At 44.8% G+C, this 19,418-nt stretch overlaps 2 protein-coding genes across 2 annotated transcripts; one reads left to right on the plus strand and one right to left on the minus strand.

The window, feature by feature from the left end:
• The first annotated feature begins 3,684 nt into the window (after nt 1–3,684).
• LOC119806447 (40S ribosomal protein S26-like) lies at nt 3,685–4,814 on the plus strand. Its single transcript, XM_042054580.1, has 2 exons — nt 3,685–4,029; nt 4,752–4,814. Exons 1-2 carry the CDS (start codon nt 3,685–3,687, stop codon nt 4,812–4,814), a joined length of 408 nt encoding a protein of 135 aa, XP_041910514.1.
• Nucleotides 4,815–11,029: 6,215 nt separating this feature from the next.
• Nucleotides 11,030–11,542, minus strand: LOC119807061 (ATP synthase F(0) complex subunit C2, mitochondrial). Its single transcript, XM_038319204.1, has one exon. It carries the CDS (start codon nt 11,488–11,490, stop codon nt 11,068–11,070), a length of 423 nt encoding a protein of 140 aa, XP_038175132.1. The 5' UTR covers nt 11,491–11,542; the 3' UTR covers nt 11,030–11,067.
• Between the last annotated feature and the right edge of the window lie 7,876 nt (nt 11,543–19,418).

Raw genomic sequence — 19,418 nt, forward strand, 5'->3', positions numbered from 1 at the left:
CCAAAAATGTTCCCTGCTGCCAAAGAATAGGCGGAAAGGCTGAGATATACCATAAGCAGTAGAGGCTGGCAACATTACCCTCTCCTTAATTTCAGATTACTCTGTATAATCCTCCTGCCTCCACCTCCAAAGAGCTTTGTTTATTTGGTCAGGTCTTTATTGGGAGGATAGAGTTTTGAGACAGGGTCTTGGTTACATAGCCCTGCCTAGTATTGAACTCAGAGATCCTCCTGCCTCTGCCTCCCAAATATTGGGCATGTGCCACTATCTCCAGTTTCTTGTGGTTTGGGGTTTTGTTTTCATTTTATTTTCCAGTAACTCATTTTTATTGATTTTTATCAAAGCATTAGTCCAGAAAGAAAAGCAAAACTTGCCTTTGACTGTGAATGGTCTCCGAAGACCTGCTTACTCGGGGAAGGGGCACAATGAACCCTGCAGTGTGAGAAGGCTGCTTCTGAGAGTAAAACGGACTTCCAGAGGTCCTGTTCCCATTTGGACCAGCAGTCATGATTCATGAACCTAAACATAACCTTCTAACTTCTTTCTTCAGTTGTCCTAGGGACCAAACCCGAGACCTCCTGCACAGAGTACATCTCCGGCTGAGCTGTGCTCCCAGACTGCAGAGTCATTAACCATGGCACAAAGCAAGCACAGCCTCTAACTGCAGGGCTAACTCTCATCTCTGTTGTGGTTGAGTCAGGATCTCACTATGTACCCCTGGCTGGCCTGGAACTTGCTATGTAGACCATGGTGGACTCAATCTGTTTCCTGAGTACCAGGGGCATGCCCCACCATGCCCAACTCCATCATGCATCTTCTTTATGATTTTCCTCATCTATGCAAACATCTCAGCCACCCCCTCTAGGTGGACTTTCCTGTTCAAACAGCACTGTGGCACACACCCTCACGTGCACAAGCAGGAATCCCCTGTGATGGATGACTCTGTCACTAGACTGCGCTCACGGGCTTTGAAATACTATTCTTGTCAGTGCCATCAACTTCAGTTCTGAATATTAATATATCTTTTTTATTGCAAAAGCAATCTATGCTTATTGTAAAAATTCAAATAATGCAGAATATGCAACTCTACAGGCAAAAAAAAAAATACTTTTTAATATCACTCTGCCCTGGTGCTTAACACCACCGAGAAGTGTGGTGTTTAATCTTTCAGTGAGCATGTGTATATTTTAAAAGATTCCATCCTACAACTATCATCTTTAGATAGTAAAGGTGACATACAAAATGCCAGGCAAAGGTAAAACATTGACTGACAATGAGCACATATTTCCAGATTACAGAATTGTAAAACCCCACCAATGTGTAGCCATATGGCTTTGTTCTTTGAAGTTACCCTGTTTGTGAGGTCGCTATCCTATAGAATTTCAGATGAAGTTAAGCATGGCTTCAATAATTCTGTGTGATGGCAAAATCTGCAGAGCTTAACCTTGTCTGAATACTGGCCAGCAAAACTTCAAATTCAACCTCTTGTGGGATGTCACCCCACTTAACAAGTATTATCAATTGCTCACAGTGGGTCCCCAGAAGGTTACTGTGCTGTGGAACAATCTTTGTACACTGTAAATGTGTATTGCTCTCAGTGCTAATAAAAAGCTGATTGGCCAATGGCTAGTCAGGATTTTCAGAACAGAGAGAATGCTGGGAAGAAAGACAAAGTGAGAGGAGTCTCCACACACAGCAAAGGGAATTTTAAAAATTAGTAATAATATGTGTGTGAGTCTGGAAAGATGACTCAGTGGTTTGGAGCACTTCCTGCTCTTGCAGATGGCCAGGGTTTGGTTCCCAGCATCCATATCGGGCAACTCACAGCTGCCTGTAAGTCCAGATTTATGGCCTCTTCTAGTTTCAGTGGGCGCCTGCACTTATGTGGCACACATACAAATAAACAGGCAAACACACAGATTAAAAAAGAAAAGAAAAGATGGGCCGGGCAGTGGTGGCACATGTCTTTAATCCCAGCACTCAGGAGGCAGAGGCAGGCGGATCTCTGTGAGTTTGAGGCCAGCCTGGGAGCTACAAATGCTAGTTCCAGGACAGGGGCTCCAAAGCTACAAAGAAACCCTGTCTCAAAAAAAAAAAAAAAAAAAAAAAAAAAAAAAAAAAAAAAAAAAAAAAAAAAAAAAAAAGAAAGAAAGAAAGAAAAAAAGAGAAAAAGAAAAAAAAAGAAAGTAAAGGACAGAAAAGACAGGAAATGGCGTGGCACGTGTCTTTAATTCCAGCACTTGGGAAGCAAAATCAGGGGAATCTCTGTGAGTTTAAGGCCAGCCTGATATACATATGAGTTCTAAACTAATCAGAGCTGTCCCTATTTCTTTAGTGCTGGAATAACAGGCAGTTGCCACCAATTCAGCTCCAGACATAGTGAATAGCAAAATCTTTCCTGAATTTCAGCACTGAGCATGGGTTAGATTTAAATTAATCCATCCATCCATCCGTCCATTCAAATAAAGCCTCTTTTTAGAGAAAACAACAACAGGACTGATTGATTATTTATCAGGGCTCTTATTACTCACCTGTAGCTCTCTCTTCTGAGAAAATGCCTTAGATAATGACATAGCACGAGGCTACAATGCTGGGTTTAGTAAGGGTTGCTTCAACCCTCACAAGTTTGTACAAAATGTGAAGGCGCCTGTCGGTGAAACCATATAGGAAGGTCAGGTTTTTAGTTGGCTGCATCAGAATGTACCTCATTCGGAACCCTTCAGATGGAATGAATATCGACCCCCAAAAGACAGGTCTGAGAAGAAGAGCTTGTTTGGGGAAAAACTCTTTTCAGACTGAAGGAAACTCTTAGAACAAAGTCATTTGAGTCAGAAAGAACCCTAAATCTGTTAAGCATCCTAGAAGAAAGGAGAAGTGGCTTGGGAAGGGAGGCAGATGTTGGGCAGTCAATCTGCAAGATAAAGGACACGGAAATTTGTTGATCGTCACTAGATGCCAGGAGAGAGGTCTAGATGCCAGGAGAGAGGTCTAGAATAAATTTGTCTTCAATAACTGCGCCCATCTCTCTCTTTTTTTTTAAGCCTGACAGCCCCAGGGGCTCAGAGGTTAAGAACATTGGCTGGTCTTCCACAGGACCTGAGTTCTGTCGGAACTCAGTAACCACATGGTGGGATCTGATGTGATGCCTTCTTCTGGCATAAATGCACCCATATTCTGGCATAAAGGAACTCATATACAATAAATACATCTCTTAAGCCACCCAGCTAGGGCTAACTAACACTGCCACTAGGCTTCACGGGGAGGTTTTCTGCTTCCCCTCTCACCCTCCCCAGTCCCCAGGACGCAGCAGCCCTTGCTATACCGGACTGGCTTCCTCCTGGTACATTTCCTAAGGCCTCCCTTTCTCAGCAAGGACAAAGTGACCGTGCAGCCCTCTTCTTTTCCTTATTTATTTGCTTGTTTGTTTATTATTACTTTTTATTGTTGTTTTGTTTTGTTTTGACAGGGTCTCTCTCTGTGTAGTCACGGCAGTCCTGGAACTCTGTGTGGACCAGGCTGGCCTTGAACTCACAGAGCCCAACCTGCCTACATCACAAGTACTTCTAGGCCTGGCCATTTTCTTATTTAAAATTCACTTCTAAAGCAGGTTATGCAACTGTCTCAAAATTTTTTTTTTAATTAAATTTAAAAGACTTCTTCCCTCTTTCGGGACTTTGCTCCAAGATGACCAAAAAAAGGAGAAACAACGGTCGTGCCCAAAAGGGCCGCGGCCATGTGCAGCCAATTCGCTGCACTAACTGCGCCCGCTGTGTGCCCAAGGACAAGGCCATTAAGAAATTCGTCATTCGGAACATCGTCGAGGCGGCTGCCGTCAGGGACATATCCGAAGCAAGTGTCTTCGACGCTTATGTGCTCCCCAAACCCTATGTCAAGCTGCATTACTGTGTGAGCTGTGCTATTCATAGCAACGTGGTCAGGAATCGATCCCGGGAAGCTCGGAAGGACCGAACACCCCCACCACGATTTAGACGTGCTGGTGCTGCACCACGACCCCCCACCAAAGCCCATGTAAAGTGGCTTCGTAGAGACAGAAGAAAACACCTTGGAAAAATAAAATGGGACTTAGACTTTTTTTTTTATTTTTTTTATTTTTTTTAAACTTACCAATGTGTTTATTTTATAAAATGTATTTGCAGAAATATTTAATCACACACAAGCGCTACAAAAATAAATATAAAATATACATGTTTAAAGACTTCTTCCTAGGGATGCAATTCTGTGGTAGAGGTCTAGACCAACATGCATAAAGTCTTGGGTTCAGCCCATAGCATAACATGTTTAAATGCACGCATACTTGCTGTACAACACACACACACACACACGCACGCACGCACGCACGCACGCACGCACGCACGCACGCACGCACGCGCGCACATGCATCCTTAGTGAGTTTCCTCTCCAACACTCAGCCACCTAACAATGAATGGCCATTATTTGACTTTTTAGTTTGTCTCCCCTAACTAATCCCTAGCTCCATGAGGATAGTAAGTGCTCAATAACTGTTGCTGAAATGAATAGCGTACCCTCCCATCACTCGGCAGAACTCGGCATCACCGTTGCCTTTTCTATCTTTCTTCCTCTCGCATCTAAATTCATAAGACTTATTGATTCCTCATTTCCAGTTGCTTCTTCACACATATCTTTTCCTCATCTTATTTGTTTATTTTAAAAGTTTATTTATTTATGTTTTATGTGTACAGGTGTTTAGCTTGCACGTTTGTCTGTACTAGATGCTGCTTGGGGCCTGCAGAGGCCAGGAGAGAACATCAAAACCCCTAGAACTAGAGTTGTAGAGGGTTACTAGCCCATGTGAGTGCTGAGATCGGCATCGAACCTGGGTCCTCCGAGAGAGCAGTCGGTCCTCTTAACCACTGAGCTTTTGTTTGTTTGTATGTGTTCATCTGCGGAAGTCAGAGGCGCTGGGTGCCCCACTGGTGCTGAAGTTACATGAGGATGTGAACCCCTTGGTACGGATGCTTAGAACTGAACTCGGGTCCTCTGGAAGAGCAGAAGATGCCCTCACCACGGAGCCTTCTCTCCAGTCCCACTCCTTCTCTTTTCAGTCACTGCTGCCATAAGCTTTGGGCCCAGTGCTCATTACAACATCTTCTGAGTGGTCTTCCTGCCATGATTCTTCTCTGGCATATTCTAAGTTGCCATTGCCATTATTCCTAAGGACAGCATTTAAATCATTTTGCTGAAGAATCAGTCTGCCTCCATGTTAGGCTCCCAAGTCATCTTATAGTAAAGATGAACTAGGTTCATTTCTGCTTACGATTAATCCTCTCAAGAATTGGGCTACACCTCACCTGAAACCTTAACTAAAAATGGTTCTGTGCTGCCTGTTCTAGGAATGGCACTCACGTCTTTGTTTCAAAAGCTGTTTATAACCACCTTTCAACCTTATCTTGGTTTGAGAAGGTTACGTGACCACCTTTTGAACCATGGTTGCAAAGGTTTTGCACACCTTGCAACCATGTTTGTAGGGAATAACTTGTTATGCTCGTCTTCTGCTCCTGTAATCCTGCCTATTTTGCCCACCAAATCCCCTATTTGGAAACGCCCTACCTCTAAGCTAGAAAAGCCTTGTCTTTCTCTTGTCCAATGCTGACCTCTCAAACCCTGACTTAGTGGGAGCAGCCTGTGTACATGAGGAAAACAGCTTGCCTTAATTAATTTGACCATGATGATTTGGTTCAGATGTCTTTCTCCTCCTATCTTTGGGATTAACACGCCATAACAAGAAAAAGACAAACAAACAAACAAAAAAAGACACTATGGCTATAAAAAATTAGATTATGAATGGCATCTACCTTCCTCTTTGTACTTTTTCCCCACTTTTTTTTAGGGTTTTTCTATGTCGCCCACTCTAGATTTCAGTTCACATCCTTGCCTCAAACTCCCAGTGAGACTTGTACGGCGATGTCTAGTTCACTCTCTGTCTCTCTGTCTCTGTCTGTCGTTCCATCTTTGTCTCTGACTCTCTCTTCTCTCTCTCAGCCCTGCCTGACACTCACAGAAATCCACCTGACTCTGCCTCCGAAGTGCTGGGATTAAAGGTGTGCACCACCATACCCAGCTTTTACTTCCCCATCCCTCACACCCCTTTCTCGAATGAGCTCTTCCTTCTATGTGCTGATAAAACTGAACCCTGACGCACGCTCAGGTGAGGAAGTTTTTCTCAGATCCCGGGGAAAGGCAGCCAGCTGGGCCGGGACAAAAGCGTCCAAAGCAGAAGAGGCCCCAGACAAGTCAGACATATGTTAGAGTTGCAAATCAGATCAAATAAGAATTCTGAAAAGCAGCGTCGTAGTGCTCAATCCAGCATTCCAAAATACTTTCTCCTAATTTTGTTGTACGTGACTTGACTTTGGAAGGTTGCACTGAATTTTTGCCTTGTTTACTTTTAATGCTGACAAGGTCATTTGCTTTACTATTCAGTAAATCAGGAAGAATCCAAAAGGCAAGCCCTCCTTGGATGAGAATGAAATTGATTTTTTTTTTCAGGCCACTTGGATTCAGCAGAAACAACTGCCATTTAGCACTTGTCTGAATTCCTGCCTAATTATTTCCTAGGCTTTGGGCTAGAAAGCAAATTGTGTCATGCTCCTCTAAAAGTATATGCTTATAGAGCCCTCTGTAATCCCTTCAGAGCGTCTCTGCAAGCCACTGCTAGAATACACAATGTGATGAATTCTGTTAGATCACTAAGCCTCAGGGCTGTAAGTGGTTCAGAGACCCAAAGGTCCCAACACCTTCCCCACGTCTTCAGAACCATTTCTTAACCAGCTGTCCAGGACCTAATCCTGTCCTGCTCCCTACAACTTTTTGATATATTTTCATGTAGGAAGACACAAAATCCAGTTACATTTGAAGAGGAAGTTGGGAAAGCTTTCAAACTCATGATCCTTGATTATATCCTGTATTCTAAAAGTTGGCAGAAATCAGAAGCTGGAGAGATGGTTCAGCGGTCAGGAGCACTGTCTGCTCTTGCAGAGGACCCAGACTCAGTTCTCAGCACCCACGTGGCTTTGCTCACAATCATCTGTAACTCTGTAGTTCCAGGTGATCTGACACCCTCTTCTGGCCTCTAAGCACCAGGCACACATGTGGTGCGTAGACATACAAACAGGCTAACAGTCATACACATAAACTTTTTTTTTTTTTAATTTTTAGGTTTACCTTATTTATTTATTTTTTGTTGTTGTTTATTTGTTGTTGCTTGCTTTTTTGCTGCCGTTTTATTTTTGACCATTTTGTTTGTTTATTTGTAAGCTTTTGCTTTCCTGCTCCAGCAGCCATGCCTTCTGCTTGCTGCTATGCTTTCCCACTATGATAGAACCGTAGACCCAAATAGGTTGCCTTGGTCAAGTGCTTTATCACAGAAATAACTGATACAGAAATAAGTACCAGGAGCGGGATGCTATCATGAAGAATCTGACTTTTTTTTAAGGGATGTGGTAGAAGACTTTGGAACTTTGGACTGGAAAAGCAGTTTACCAGACCATTAAGCTGAGCTCAAAGGGCCATGCTAGTAGGAGCCTGGAAGACAGTAGTGTTTCGAGCAATGCAGACTCTAGAGGTCCAGTTCGAGAGGTTCTGAAGGGGAGCATTATTAGAACTGGGTTAGAGGCCATTCCTGTGGCTTTGTGACAAAGACTTTGGATGCCTTTTGCTCTTCCTAAGACCTGGTCTGAGACTAAGTTAAAAGGTAATATAGAAGGGACTAGAGATTGCTTAAGAGGTTAAGTGCACTGGCTGCTCTTCCAGAAGACTCAGGCTCAATTCCCAGCACCCATGTGGCATCTCACACCCTTCTGTGATTCCAGTTTCATGGAATCCAAAGCTACGTTGTGGCCTCTGTGTTCACCAGACTTGTGTATGGCATGTGTAAATACATGCAGGCAAAACACCCATACACATGAAAAAAATTTAAAGTAAATTTCTATGGTAGAGGAAATTTCAGGCCACATAGTATTGAATCCGTGGTGTGGTTGTAGTTGTTGGGTTTTTCTTTTTTAGACAGGGTCTCACTATGTAGACTTGGCTGGCCTGAAACTTGCAGATATAATAGGAAGGCACATGTAAGTTCTTAGTACTTTAGTAACTTATAAACTGCCATTAGTAGTATTAAATTCCCATTTTAGTTACTTGACAAGTCGCCATTAGTCCTAATTAGCTATCTTGAGAACTCGGGGTCTCGGGGATGGCGGAATGACGCGGTTACAGTCACGAGGATAAGGGCTCAGATCCTAGCACCCACAGAACAAGTCAGATGCCCCACAAAACACCTTCCAACTCTAGTTCTGAGGGATTTCATGTTCTCTTATGGCCACCATAACCAAAGGTATGCATACCCACTCATATACACATAAATAAATAAAATAACCCATCATATAAATAACTGAAAGAAAAAACCATTCGATCATTTCATTAGATGCTGAAAAAGCATTTGACAAAATCCAACACCCCTTCATAATAAAGGTCTTGGAGAGATTAGGGATACAAGGATCATATCTAAATACAAGAAAAACAATATACAGCACACCAACACCTAACATCAAATTAAATGGAGAGAAACTCAAAGCCATTCCACTAAAATCAGGAGCAAGACAAGGCTGACCACTCTCACTATATCACTTGAACATGGTTCTTGAAGTTTTAGTGATAGCAATAAGACAATATAAGGAGATCAAGGGGATTCAAATTGGGAAGGAAGAAGTCAAACTTTTGTTATTTGCAGATGTTATGATAGTGTACATAAGTGACCCTAAAAGCTCTACCAGAGAACTCCTACAGCTGATAAATACCTTCAGTGATGTGGCAGAATACAAAATCAACTCAAAAAATTCAGTAGCCCTCCTATACACAAAGGATAAAGAAGCTGAGAGAGAAATTAGAGAAATATCAACTTTCACAATAGCCACAAATAACATAAAATATCTTGGGGTAACTCTAACCAAGGAAGTGAAAGACCTATTTGACAAGAACTTTAGGTCTTTGAAGAAAGAAATAGAAGAAGATACTAGAAAATGGAAAGATCTCCCATGATCTTGGATAGGAAGGATCAACATAGTAAAAATGGCAATCCTACCAAAAGCAATCTATAGGTTCAGTGTAATCCCCATCAAAATTCCAACACAATTCCTCACAGGCCTTGAAAGAACAATAATCAACTTCATATGGAAAAACAAAAAAAAAAAAAAAACAGGATAGCCAAAACAATCCTGTACAATAAAGAAACTTCCAGAGGCATTATCATCCCTAACATCAATCTCTATTACAGAGCTACAGTAATCAAAACAGCTTGATACTGGCATAAAAACAGAGACATTGGCCAATGGAATCAAACTGAAGACCTGGATATTAATCCACACACCTATGAGCACCTGATTTTTGACAAAGAAACTAAAATTATACAATGGGAAAAAAAAAACATCTTCAACAAACGGTGCTGGCATAACTAGATGTCAACCTGTAGAAGAATGAAAATAGATTCATATCTATTGCCATGAACAAAACTCAAGTCCACATGGATTAAAAACTTCAATATAAATCTGATCACAATGAACCTGATAGAAGAGAAAATGGGAAGTAGCCTTCAATGCATGGGCACAGGAGACCACTTCCTAAATATAACTCCAGTGGCACAGACAATAAGAGCAACAATAAATAAATGGAACCTCCTGAAACTGAAAAGCTTCTGTAAAGCAAAGGACACAGTCAATAAGACAAAAAGGCAACCTACTGAATGGGAAAAGATCTTCACCAACCCCACATCAAACAAAGGACTGATCTCCAAAATGTATAAAGAACTTAAGAAATCAGACATTAAAATTCTAAATAACCCAATTAAAAATGGTGTACCAAACTAAACAGAGAATTCTCAAAAGAAGAATTCCAAATGGCCCAAAGATATTTAAGGACATGTTCAACTTTCTTAGCTATCGGGGAAATGCAAATCAAAATAACTCTGTGATACCATCTTATACCTATCAGAATGGTTAATATCAAAAACACCAATGATAGCTTATGCTGGAGAGGATGTGGAATAAGGGGAATACTCATCCATTGCTGGTGGGAATGCAAACTTGTGCAACCACTTTGGAAATTAGTATGGCAATTTCTCAGAAAACTGAGAATCAACCTACTTCAGGATCCAGCAATACCACCCTTGGGAATATACCCAAAAGATGCTCAATCATACTACAAATGTATTTGTTCAACTATGTTCATAGCAGCATTATTTATAATAGCAAGAACCTGGAAACAACCTATATGCCCCTCAACTGAAGAATGGATAAAGAAAGTGTGGCACATTTACACATTAGAGTACTGCTCAGCGGTTAAAAAAAAAAACAAAACATTGACATCTTGAATTTTGCATGCAAATGGGTGGAATTAGAAAACACTACCCTGAGTGAGGTAACCCAGACCCCAAAAAATGAATATGGTATGTACTCACTCATAAGTGGATACTAGCTATAAACAAAGGACATTGAGCCTATTGTTCATGATCCTAGAGAAGCTAAGTAATAAGGTGAATCCAAAGAAAAACACATATAGACCCTCCTGGAAATTGGAAACAAACAAGATCGCCTGACAAAATTGGGAGCACGGGGACAGAGGGTAGAAGGAAGGGGAGAAGGGGAGGGTTGAGAAGAACTTTAGGGAATAGGATAGTCAAGATGAAGGAAGGACAGATATGAGAGCAAGGAAAAAGATATCTTGATTGAGGGAGCCATTATTAGGGGTTAGCAAGAAACCTGGTTCTAGAAAAACTCCCAAGAATCCACAAGGATGACCCCAGCTAAGACCCTAAGCAATAGAGGAGAGGGTGTCTGAACTGGCCTTGCCCTGTAGTCAGACTGATGAATATCTTTTTTTTTTTTTTTTTCTTATTAATACAGTATTTATTTGTCTTCTCTCTGTCAAACCCTGAGCCAATCACTTTCCCCAGACTTCCTGGGGAGGTACAGGAAAAGGAACATACAGGGCAGATGGGACACAAAAGAACTATGGGAGGTGGAAGTGGAGACAGCTGCTTCACATGGCGAAGAGGATGAGAAAGGCCACCATTAGGCAAAAGAGCCCCATGGCCTCTGAGAGGGCAAAGCCCAGAATGGCGTAGGAGAAGAGCTGTTGCTTCAGAGAAGGGTTCCTGGCATAACCAATGATGAGGCTCCCAAAAACAGTTCCAATCCCAGCCCCAGAGCCAGCCACCCCAACAGTAGCAGCCCCAGCCCCAATGAACTTGGCGGCTGTGTCGATGTCCCTGGAAATGACACTGGTTTGGAAGCTGCGGCTAGGGACAAGTGAGGTCAAAGGACGAGGGACTGCCAAGCTGCTGAGGGCCTCATCTCTCCGTGTCTGTGGGTTCAGCTCCAGTGCAGACAGTGGACGACTCAGCAGCTGAGAGGTGCTCCTGACCAAGGAGCGGGTAGAGATGAACCTGGAACAGGCATACATTTTCAGGGGTGAGGGGCCAAGGCAAGAGAGCTGCTCCCAGGGTAGAGAAGACAGAGAGAGAGCCTGATGAATATCTTAAATATCACCATAGAACCTTCATCCAACAACAGATGGAAACAGAGGCAGAGACCCACATCGGAGCACTGGACTGAGCTCCCAAGGTCCAGTTGAAGAGTGGAAGGAATGAGAATATGAGCGGAAGGTCAAGACCATGAAGGGTTCTGAGACAGTGTGCCTGAGCTAATGGGAGCTCACCAACTCTACCTGGACTGGGAGTGAACGAGCATGGGATCAAACTAGTACTTCTGGATGTGGTTGATAGTTGGGGCAGACTGAGGGGCCACTGGCAGTGGCACTGGGATTTGTCTCTACTGCATGTACTGGCTTTTTGGGATCCTATTCTCTTTGGATGTATACCTTGCTCAACCTAGATGTAGTAGGGAGGGCCTTGGACTTTCCATGGGGCAGGGTGCCTTGCCCTTTCTTAGGATTAGAGGGGGCAGGGGTAGGAGGGTGTCTGGAGGAAGTGGGAGGAGGGGAGGAAATTTGGATTGGTATTTTTTTAAAGTAATAAAATAATAATAAAAAAGAAAGTAAGACACAGCATTTGACAATATTCCTAATATTTTTGCTAAATTAGTTGTAAGTTTTAAAAATCATTGAGTTAGCTATCTTAGTCTTCAGAAATCCCTAAGCTTTTGGTCCCACCATTTAAATTTTTAAAAAGTTTTATTATTTTATGTGTAGAGGTTTTGCTGCATGTCTGGGTATTACATATATGCAGTTCCTGGAGCAGCCAGAAGAGGGTGTTGGATCTCCCAGAGCTAGAGCTAGCAGACAGTTGTGAGCTGGTGGGAACCCAATCTGGGTCTTCCTGAAGACAGCCAATGGTTTTATTTTCTCTATTTGTAATTATGTTTATGTGTCTCTGTGGATATATGCAAGTGAGGCAGGTCTTGGGGGAGCAGAAGAGGTGGTGTTCCTAGTGGTTATAGACCACTTGATGGGAACTGATCTCTGGTCCTCTTCAAAAGCAGCAGCAATCGCAATGGCTGAGCCATCTCTGTAGTCCCCTGCACTACCATCTTATCTAGGGTAACTTTTGAATGTTAATTTAAATTTACGGTTTTATTCATGGTTTTGAAATTACCAACTCAACCCTAATGGGCCTTTTTTTTTTTTTTCTGAAAAACTCTGTGGTTTTTCCTTCACAAGGAGAACATCAGCCTACTAGGAAAACCCTATGAAATATTTTCAATAAATTGCTTTATTTTGAATCAGTGGAAGAACTCTAACAAAATCCCCCTAAAGGGGTGTGTGCGCGTGTATTGACTAGGGACTCAAAGACTTATCTATGCTAGGCAAGCGCCCTACCTCTGAGAGGTTCTTTTCCCAGCCCCTCAGTTCTAAAAGAATTAAGTAAACAAACAAAAAAGACAAATACATCCTGAGATATAATTTAGATATTCAAACACCCTCAAAGGTTTGGGAATGAGTTCTGCTTTATATTTTAGTTCCAGGGCTTAATTTGTAGCTGGCAAAATCACCCAGGTCCAACCCACATCTTCAGAGAAATGCCCTCTCTTATAGACAACTTCGTCTTATATTGGCCGTTTTTATGTGCATAAATAACTTTTAAGTATAGGTAAACTCTCCCTTTGTCCTTGGACTCTCGTTATAAATATTTAAATTTATGAAAAGTCATTTTCTTAGTTCCACAGGGGGTGGAGAAGCCATGAGTAATATAGGGAGTGATGTAAAAGGAAAAACCCTTCATAAAGGGGATTTTACACGCACAGAACCTCACAGACAGCATCTGAGATTACTGAGAAAAAGCTGGGAGCCATGCTGAAGACACCTGCTGGTCTAACTCTTATTCTCCACCATTGGCGACCCAGGCGTGGACCACCTACTCTGCGGGACACCGTAGACCCCGCCCCAAAAGGCTAGGTTCCCCCACCAAGACGCTGTCGGACCTCGGGACACTTCCAGTCCTCGGTGGCCCTGCCTCCCGCCCCACCTCCCGCCCCACGTGCCCGTCAGACTCTGAGTCTCACGACTTAGTGTCCTCGTTTTTTGCCCTACCTACTCCGGCAGAGCGAGAGTTTCCAACAGGGACTCTTACAGCTGCCCACAGCCTCTGGGTTTACTTTCATATTTAGCTAGGTTCTACCCACAATGCATTTGCAAAAAAACGAAACGCAAAACAGCTCGGTCATTAACCTAATTCTCAAAGTCATTACTTTGTGAGGGTATCATTTTGTTTCATTTTCACCGCATTTGGTGTGGCGATTTTTATGTGTTTTATTTTTAATGGTTATGGCACAAAGCCCTGAAAAATCTCCTTACTCAGAAAAGATCCTAGAATGGAACTATAAATACTCAGAGACTTGCCTTAGCTCCTAGTTGGTCCGAAGGCTGTGGGTTATTGTTAAGTTGTTTAACATTGTCTCCCCCAACACACACCCCTACTTGACTAGCTTGTGATTTTTTTGTGGATAGCAATTGGGAATGGTAACCCTCAAGGAGACTTTCAGTCCATGACGTCAAAAGAAAGCTTGCTTATAAAATAGACCGTTTGCTTATAAGTATTTTTTTTTTTTGGTAAGATTAACTTTCTAGTTACACACATGTATTAATCTTCAAAGTATGCGGAAAGAAAAAACGGTCTGCAAAACGAAGTTTTGTGTTTGTTAGCTTACTAAAGAGTATATTAATTTCTGTTAAACAGCAGTGAGTTTCCAGTGTAAGAAATTATGGAGAATGGTGTTAATCCCAACGGTGAGAATAAGATCACTACCGCAATTTGAATCAAATTTGAAGTAAGCTTGATTTTTTTAAAAAATATTTTATTTATTTTGTATACAATATTCTGCAGGCCAGAAGAGGGCACCAGACCCCATTACAGATGGAAGAGCAGGCAATGCTCTTAACCTCTGAGCCATCTCTCCAGCCCTAAGCTTTATCTTTATTGGGTTGCACCCAAGAGCTGGCCAGAGACTGCTTCCTAAGTATGGTTAAAAAGAACACCCCAAATACATCTCTTGCCTCCACCTTTTTTTTTTTTTTTTTTTTTTTGTTTTTCGAGACAGGGTTTCTCTGTAGCTTTGGAGACTGTCCTGGGACTAGCTTTTGTAGCCCAGACTGGCCTCCAACTCACAGAGATCCGCCTGCCTCTGCCTCCCGAGTGCTGGGATTTAAGGCATGTGGCCACCACCGCTTGGGCCCCTTTTTAAGGAGCAAAACCACGAGTAGTTTTACAGAAGAGAAATAATAAAGCAATAAGAAAATACGGGGGAAAAATCTCAAAACAAACAAAAAACCCCATCATGTGGTCACCACGTGATTAGGGGGTTTCAGGGAGGGCCAGGGAGGGTAACAGTATCACCCCCCCAAAAAAGTCAAGGTCATGGGTTAGAGTAGGCCAGGTTCCAGGAAACAGAGATTTAACTCAGTAAACAAAGATTTGTTTTTTTTTTTTAAACAATACAGCATAATGTCTCCTGCCTTCAAAATGGAGCCAGGTGGGTTTCTTACAGGGGGAGCCTTCATAGCTTCCCAGATAGTGGCAGCTTAAGATATGTGTCCCATGTACCACCTTGATTTGGTTTACTCTAATGTGGATTTTTTTCAGACCGACTCGTCTTATATAGCCTAGGCTGGCCTTAAACGCCCTAGATGAGCATTTAACACCTGCCCCTTTAAAGAATATTTTGATTTATATAATTGTATATGGATGGGGAAAATCTTGAAGATAATACATGAAATTGTTGACAATGTTCGCATGACTTCTCAGGAGTGAGATATCAGCATTTAAGAATGCACTCTTTTTTTTTCTTTGTATGTGATGGGGAGTGGGGTGGGATGGAAGAGGTTGTCCAGGGAGCTGAGAAGAGGGCATCAGATCCTCCAGAGCTGGTCTTAGAGGCAGTTGTGAGCTGTCCAAGTCCAAGGTAGACTAAACTAGTCATCTGCAAAAGCAGCACCGTTTCCTTTTCTGTTTTTCTTTTTGTTTTTTTCTATTCCTTTTTTCTTTTCCTTTCCCTTTCTTTCTTTCTTTCTTTCTTTCTTTCTTTCTTTCTTTCTTTCTTTCTTTCTTTCTTTCTTTCTTTTTTGACAAGGTCTCTCCATGCAACCCTGGCTGTCCTAGAACCCTATCTGTAGACCAGGTTGGCCTTGAACTCCAGAGTTCCTTCTGCCTCTGCCTCCCAAGTGCTGGGATTGTAGTCCTGTGCTACCATACCCAACAAGTACTCCTTTTTTACTGTTGTTTTGAGACAAGGTCTTCCAGTGTAGCTCTGACTGTCCTGGAACTCTCTTTGTAGACCAAGCTAACCTTCCAACTCACAGAGATCTGCCTGCCTTTGCCTCCTGCACACTTACACCTCCTGCAACACTGAGCCATCTCTGTGGCCCCTAATTTTAACAATTACATTAATTTATTTAGTGTGTAGTGTGTATCTGTGTGGGTGCACACATGGCACTGCTAGAGAGTAGACAGAGGACATTTAGGATGGCTGGTTCTGTCTTCTGTTTCCCCAGGGTGGATAGAATTCAGATCATCAGCTCAGTGGCAAGGGCCTTTACCAGTTTACTTTCACACCTGACTAGGCGCTAAGTAATGCATTTATTTAATTATTAAAAGCGCTTTTCTCGTTTTACATATCAACCCCAGTTCCCTCTCCCTCCCTTCTTCCGCATTTTCCTATCCGTCTTCCCATCCTACTCCCAATCCACTCTGCAGAGGGGGTAAGGCCTCCCTCGGGGAGTCAACGAAGACTGGCATACCAAGGTGAGGCAGGACCAAGCTCCTCCCCGCTACGTCAAGGCTGAGCAAGGTATCCCACCCGTAGGGAATGGGCTCCAAAAAGCCAGTTCATGCTCCTGGGATAGGTCCTGTTCCTTTGCTAGGGTCTCCCCACAACAGATCAAGTCACATAACTGTCACCCACATTCGGAGGACCTAATTCAGTCCCATGCGGGTTCCCCAGCTGTCATTCCAGAGTCCTTGAGCTCCCACTAGCTCAGGCCAGCTGTCTCTGATTTTCCCTATCATGATCTTAACCCCTCTTGCTCATATGATCCATTCTTCCCCTCTTTAACTAAACTCCATGGCATGACATGGGCGCGTGCGAGGAGAAGGCATGTCCTGCTGTGTGCCGGGACGGGAGGATTGGTTGCTGTCGGAGCAAAGGGCGGCAAGGGGAGGCTTTGGGAGTGTTTGCGAGTATTTGGGAGGCGAGCAAGACAGCGGGTGTGCGTCGGTGACTGTGGGCAGAGGAGGTTGAGAGCCAGGGAGGAAGAGGATGTTGTTGCTTGTGGCAGTTGTGGGTAGGGAGTGGGTAGGGAGCATAGCGTGCGTTGTGCGTGAGCGGGCAGGAGGAGAGGTGTTGCAAAAGAGCAGCAGCAGCAGGCCTGGAGAAGAGACCTAAAAAGGGAGGCGGGGGTGGGGCGGCGGCGGGGGGGTCGCAAGGTGAGTTTGCAATGTGGCCCAGGCTGGCCTCGAACTCGTGATCCTCCTGCCTCTGCCTCCTTCAGCGAATCCTACCGGCGTGCGCTACCACAACCAGAGACAGCGGTTCCCGACACAGACGTACTCGAACCTACTCAGCGATGACGCGGGACACAAGGCCCCCTCACCCTGCACGCCCACAAGTCTGCACGCCAACCACACCTGCCCGACACCCGGGACTCAAACACCACACGCCACGCTCCCCAAAGCCCGACGGCCTCCTTCCGAAACACAAACATAGCCTTTGCCTCACCGTCCCACGCACACACGCCCCGCTAACCTCCGCCCGCACAGACTCTAGCCCTTCCCTATGCACGATTCCCCTTCTCCTCTCCCTACCTCGCCCTGAACTCCGGCGCGCCACCGCCCCCTGGCGCCCGGCCCGGGAACTGACACTCACTGCCGACCAGAGCCCCCACCCACCAACAGGCGGACATCGGCGGCCCCGCCCCGCCCCGCCCCGCCCCTCTGACACCCGGCCCACGCGCCGATCGCCTGTCTCTCCCCTTTCTCTTCCTGGTCCTCCCCGTCGCCCTCCACACTCACACCTACTCCGTAGCCAAACTTCGGGGAAGGATCAGGAGCACCTGGCCACGCAGCGACTCTGCTGCACAGCCTGCGAAGCCCTTCCTCACTGGCGACTGACCCACAGCGAGTCGGAAACCTCAAACTCTGAGCTCCGGCCGGGCTTCTTCTCCATCGGCCCTCCGCTCTCCCCGACCTGAAGCCCTCCCTGACACTTCTCCACACCTCGTCTTGTCCCGAGAGAGCCCCGAGGTTCAGCGGACGGACCCCGTCCCCACCGGTAGGTTTCCTGGCCACCCGTGGCTTCGGAATCACCACGCGTCGGAGAGTGGCAGCGCGGATCGGACGAGGCGTGGGAGCTGGGAGGTGTTGTGCTTGGGCGGGGGTGGAGGTGTGCCCTGGACCTGGACTCCTCCTGCCTGCTAGGGACAGCCAGGTGAGCAAGCAACGGTGACACCCTATAGGGGACTCCCCTTCTTCCCGCAGTTCCTCCCGAGGACTCTCTTCCCTTAGATGTCCCCAGGGAGAAACGAGGTGTGGGCTTGGGGCTGTGGGGGACCGGAGAGGGAGAGGCTACCTGACGGGACAAGGCCCAAGACCCCGAGCACAAAGCAGGGACTTTCACCACCGAGACCCAAGCCGTGTCTTTACGAAAGCACACATGGAGCACCTTGTTCTAGCCGAGACATCCCTGGCAGGATGTTTGCTTTGCTAAACACCTCTGATTATTTTGGCGGCTCCTCAACCACCGACATTGATTGAGGACACCCTGGACGAGCTGGCATGACCATTTGGTCAAGAAAAGAAAACAAAAGGACAAGGAAAGCGAAAAACCAGGAGAAAGAAAAGGCGAGAGACAGACAGACAGACAGACAGACAAAAAGAGTTACAGCGACAGGGACAGAGAGATTCACCATGGAGAGAAAGGAGAGCAGGTGGGTGGGGTGCGGTGTTACACCTGCAATCCCTGTACACGGGAGAGGGATGGGGATGGGGAGGTGAGGAGATCAATCAAAACTCCATTCAGGCTCAGTCTACATTGTGTTGCAACAGGAACCAGTCTCGCATACACGACCCAACGAGCCGTTTAATCAAAACTACACCCAGTCCAAAGAACCCAATGACTGTGTAAAAAAAAAAAAATGAAAGCTGAGGGCTCTCATTATTTTATATGAGAGGTGGCTCAGCGGTTAAGAGCACTGACTTCCAGAGGACCTCGGTTCAATTCCCAGCACCCACATGGCAGCTCACAACTGTCTGAAAATGCAGTTCCACGAGATCTGACACCTTCACACCAATATTGGCACATTAAAAAAATAACGTTAGATAAATATTAAAAATTTTAAAAAATGAGAGCTGAAGAAGCAGAAGAACTCGACTGTAGATGAAAGGAGGAGCAAAGGAAGAGAGAGGGTGAGCACTAGCAAGAGATGATGGTCTCCTGATACTTACTCCCTGCCTCTTTCTTCTTCTGATCCTGCTCAGAGAATGATGGCCCCAAACACCACTCAGCTCTGCTGTTCTTCCTTCCCCTTCTGGCTGCACATTGACACCAGCCGGATTCCGCCAAGGAGGGGGGCACCTGCTCTTAGCAATCTGCCCACCATGACGGCCAGAAACTGCTCAGAGGATTGCAAAGACAGCGAGTTGACCAGCCACTCATCTGAACAAACCTCCTCCCTGTACTCCATCCATGCACACAGGCACCCATCTACCCATCCATTGTTATAACTTCCGTCCACATTTCAGGATTTTTTTTCTCAAGCTTTCTCCCTGGAGACTCCTGAGGGTGGGGAGGTCTTTCCAGTCTTCTGCCTGGCTCTCCCAAGACGTGTCAAAAGGAGTTGACCCAGATGGACACAATTAATACTGGACTGGGTTGTGCCTCAGA

Source organism: Arvicola amphibius, chromosome 2 (genome assembly GCF_903992535.2).
Source record: "Arvicola amphibius chromosome 2, mArvAmp1.2, whole genome shotgun sequence".
NCBI classification, from domain to species: domain Eukaryota; kingdom Metazoa; phylum Chordata; class Mammalia; order Rodentia; family Cricetidae; genus Arvicola; species Arvicola amphibius.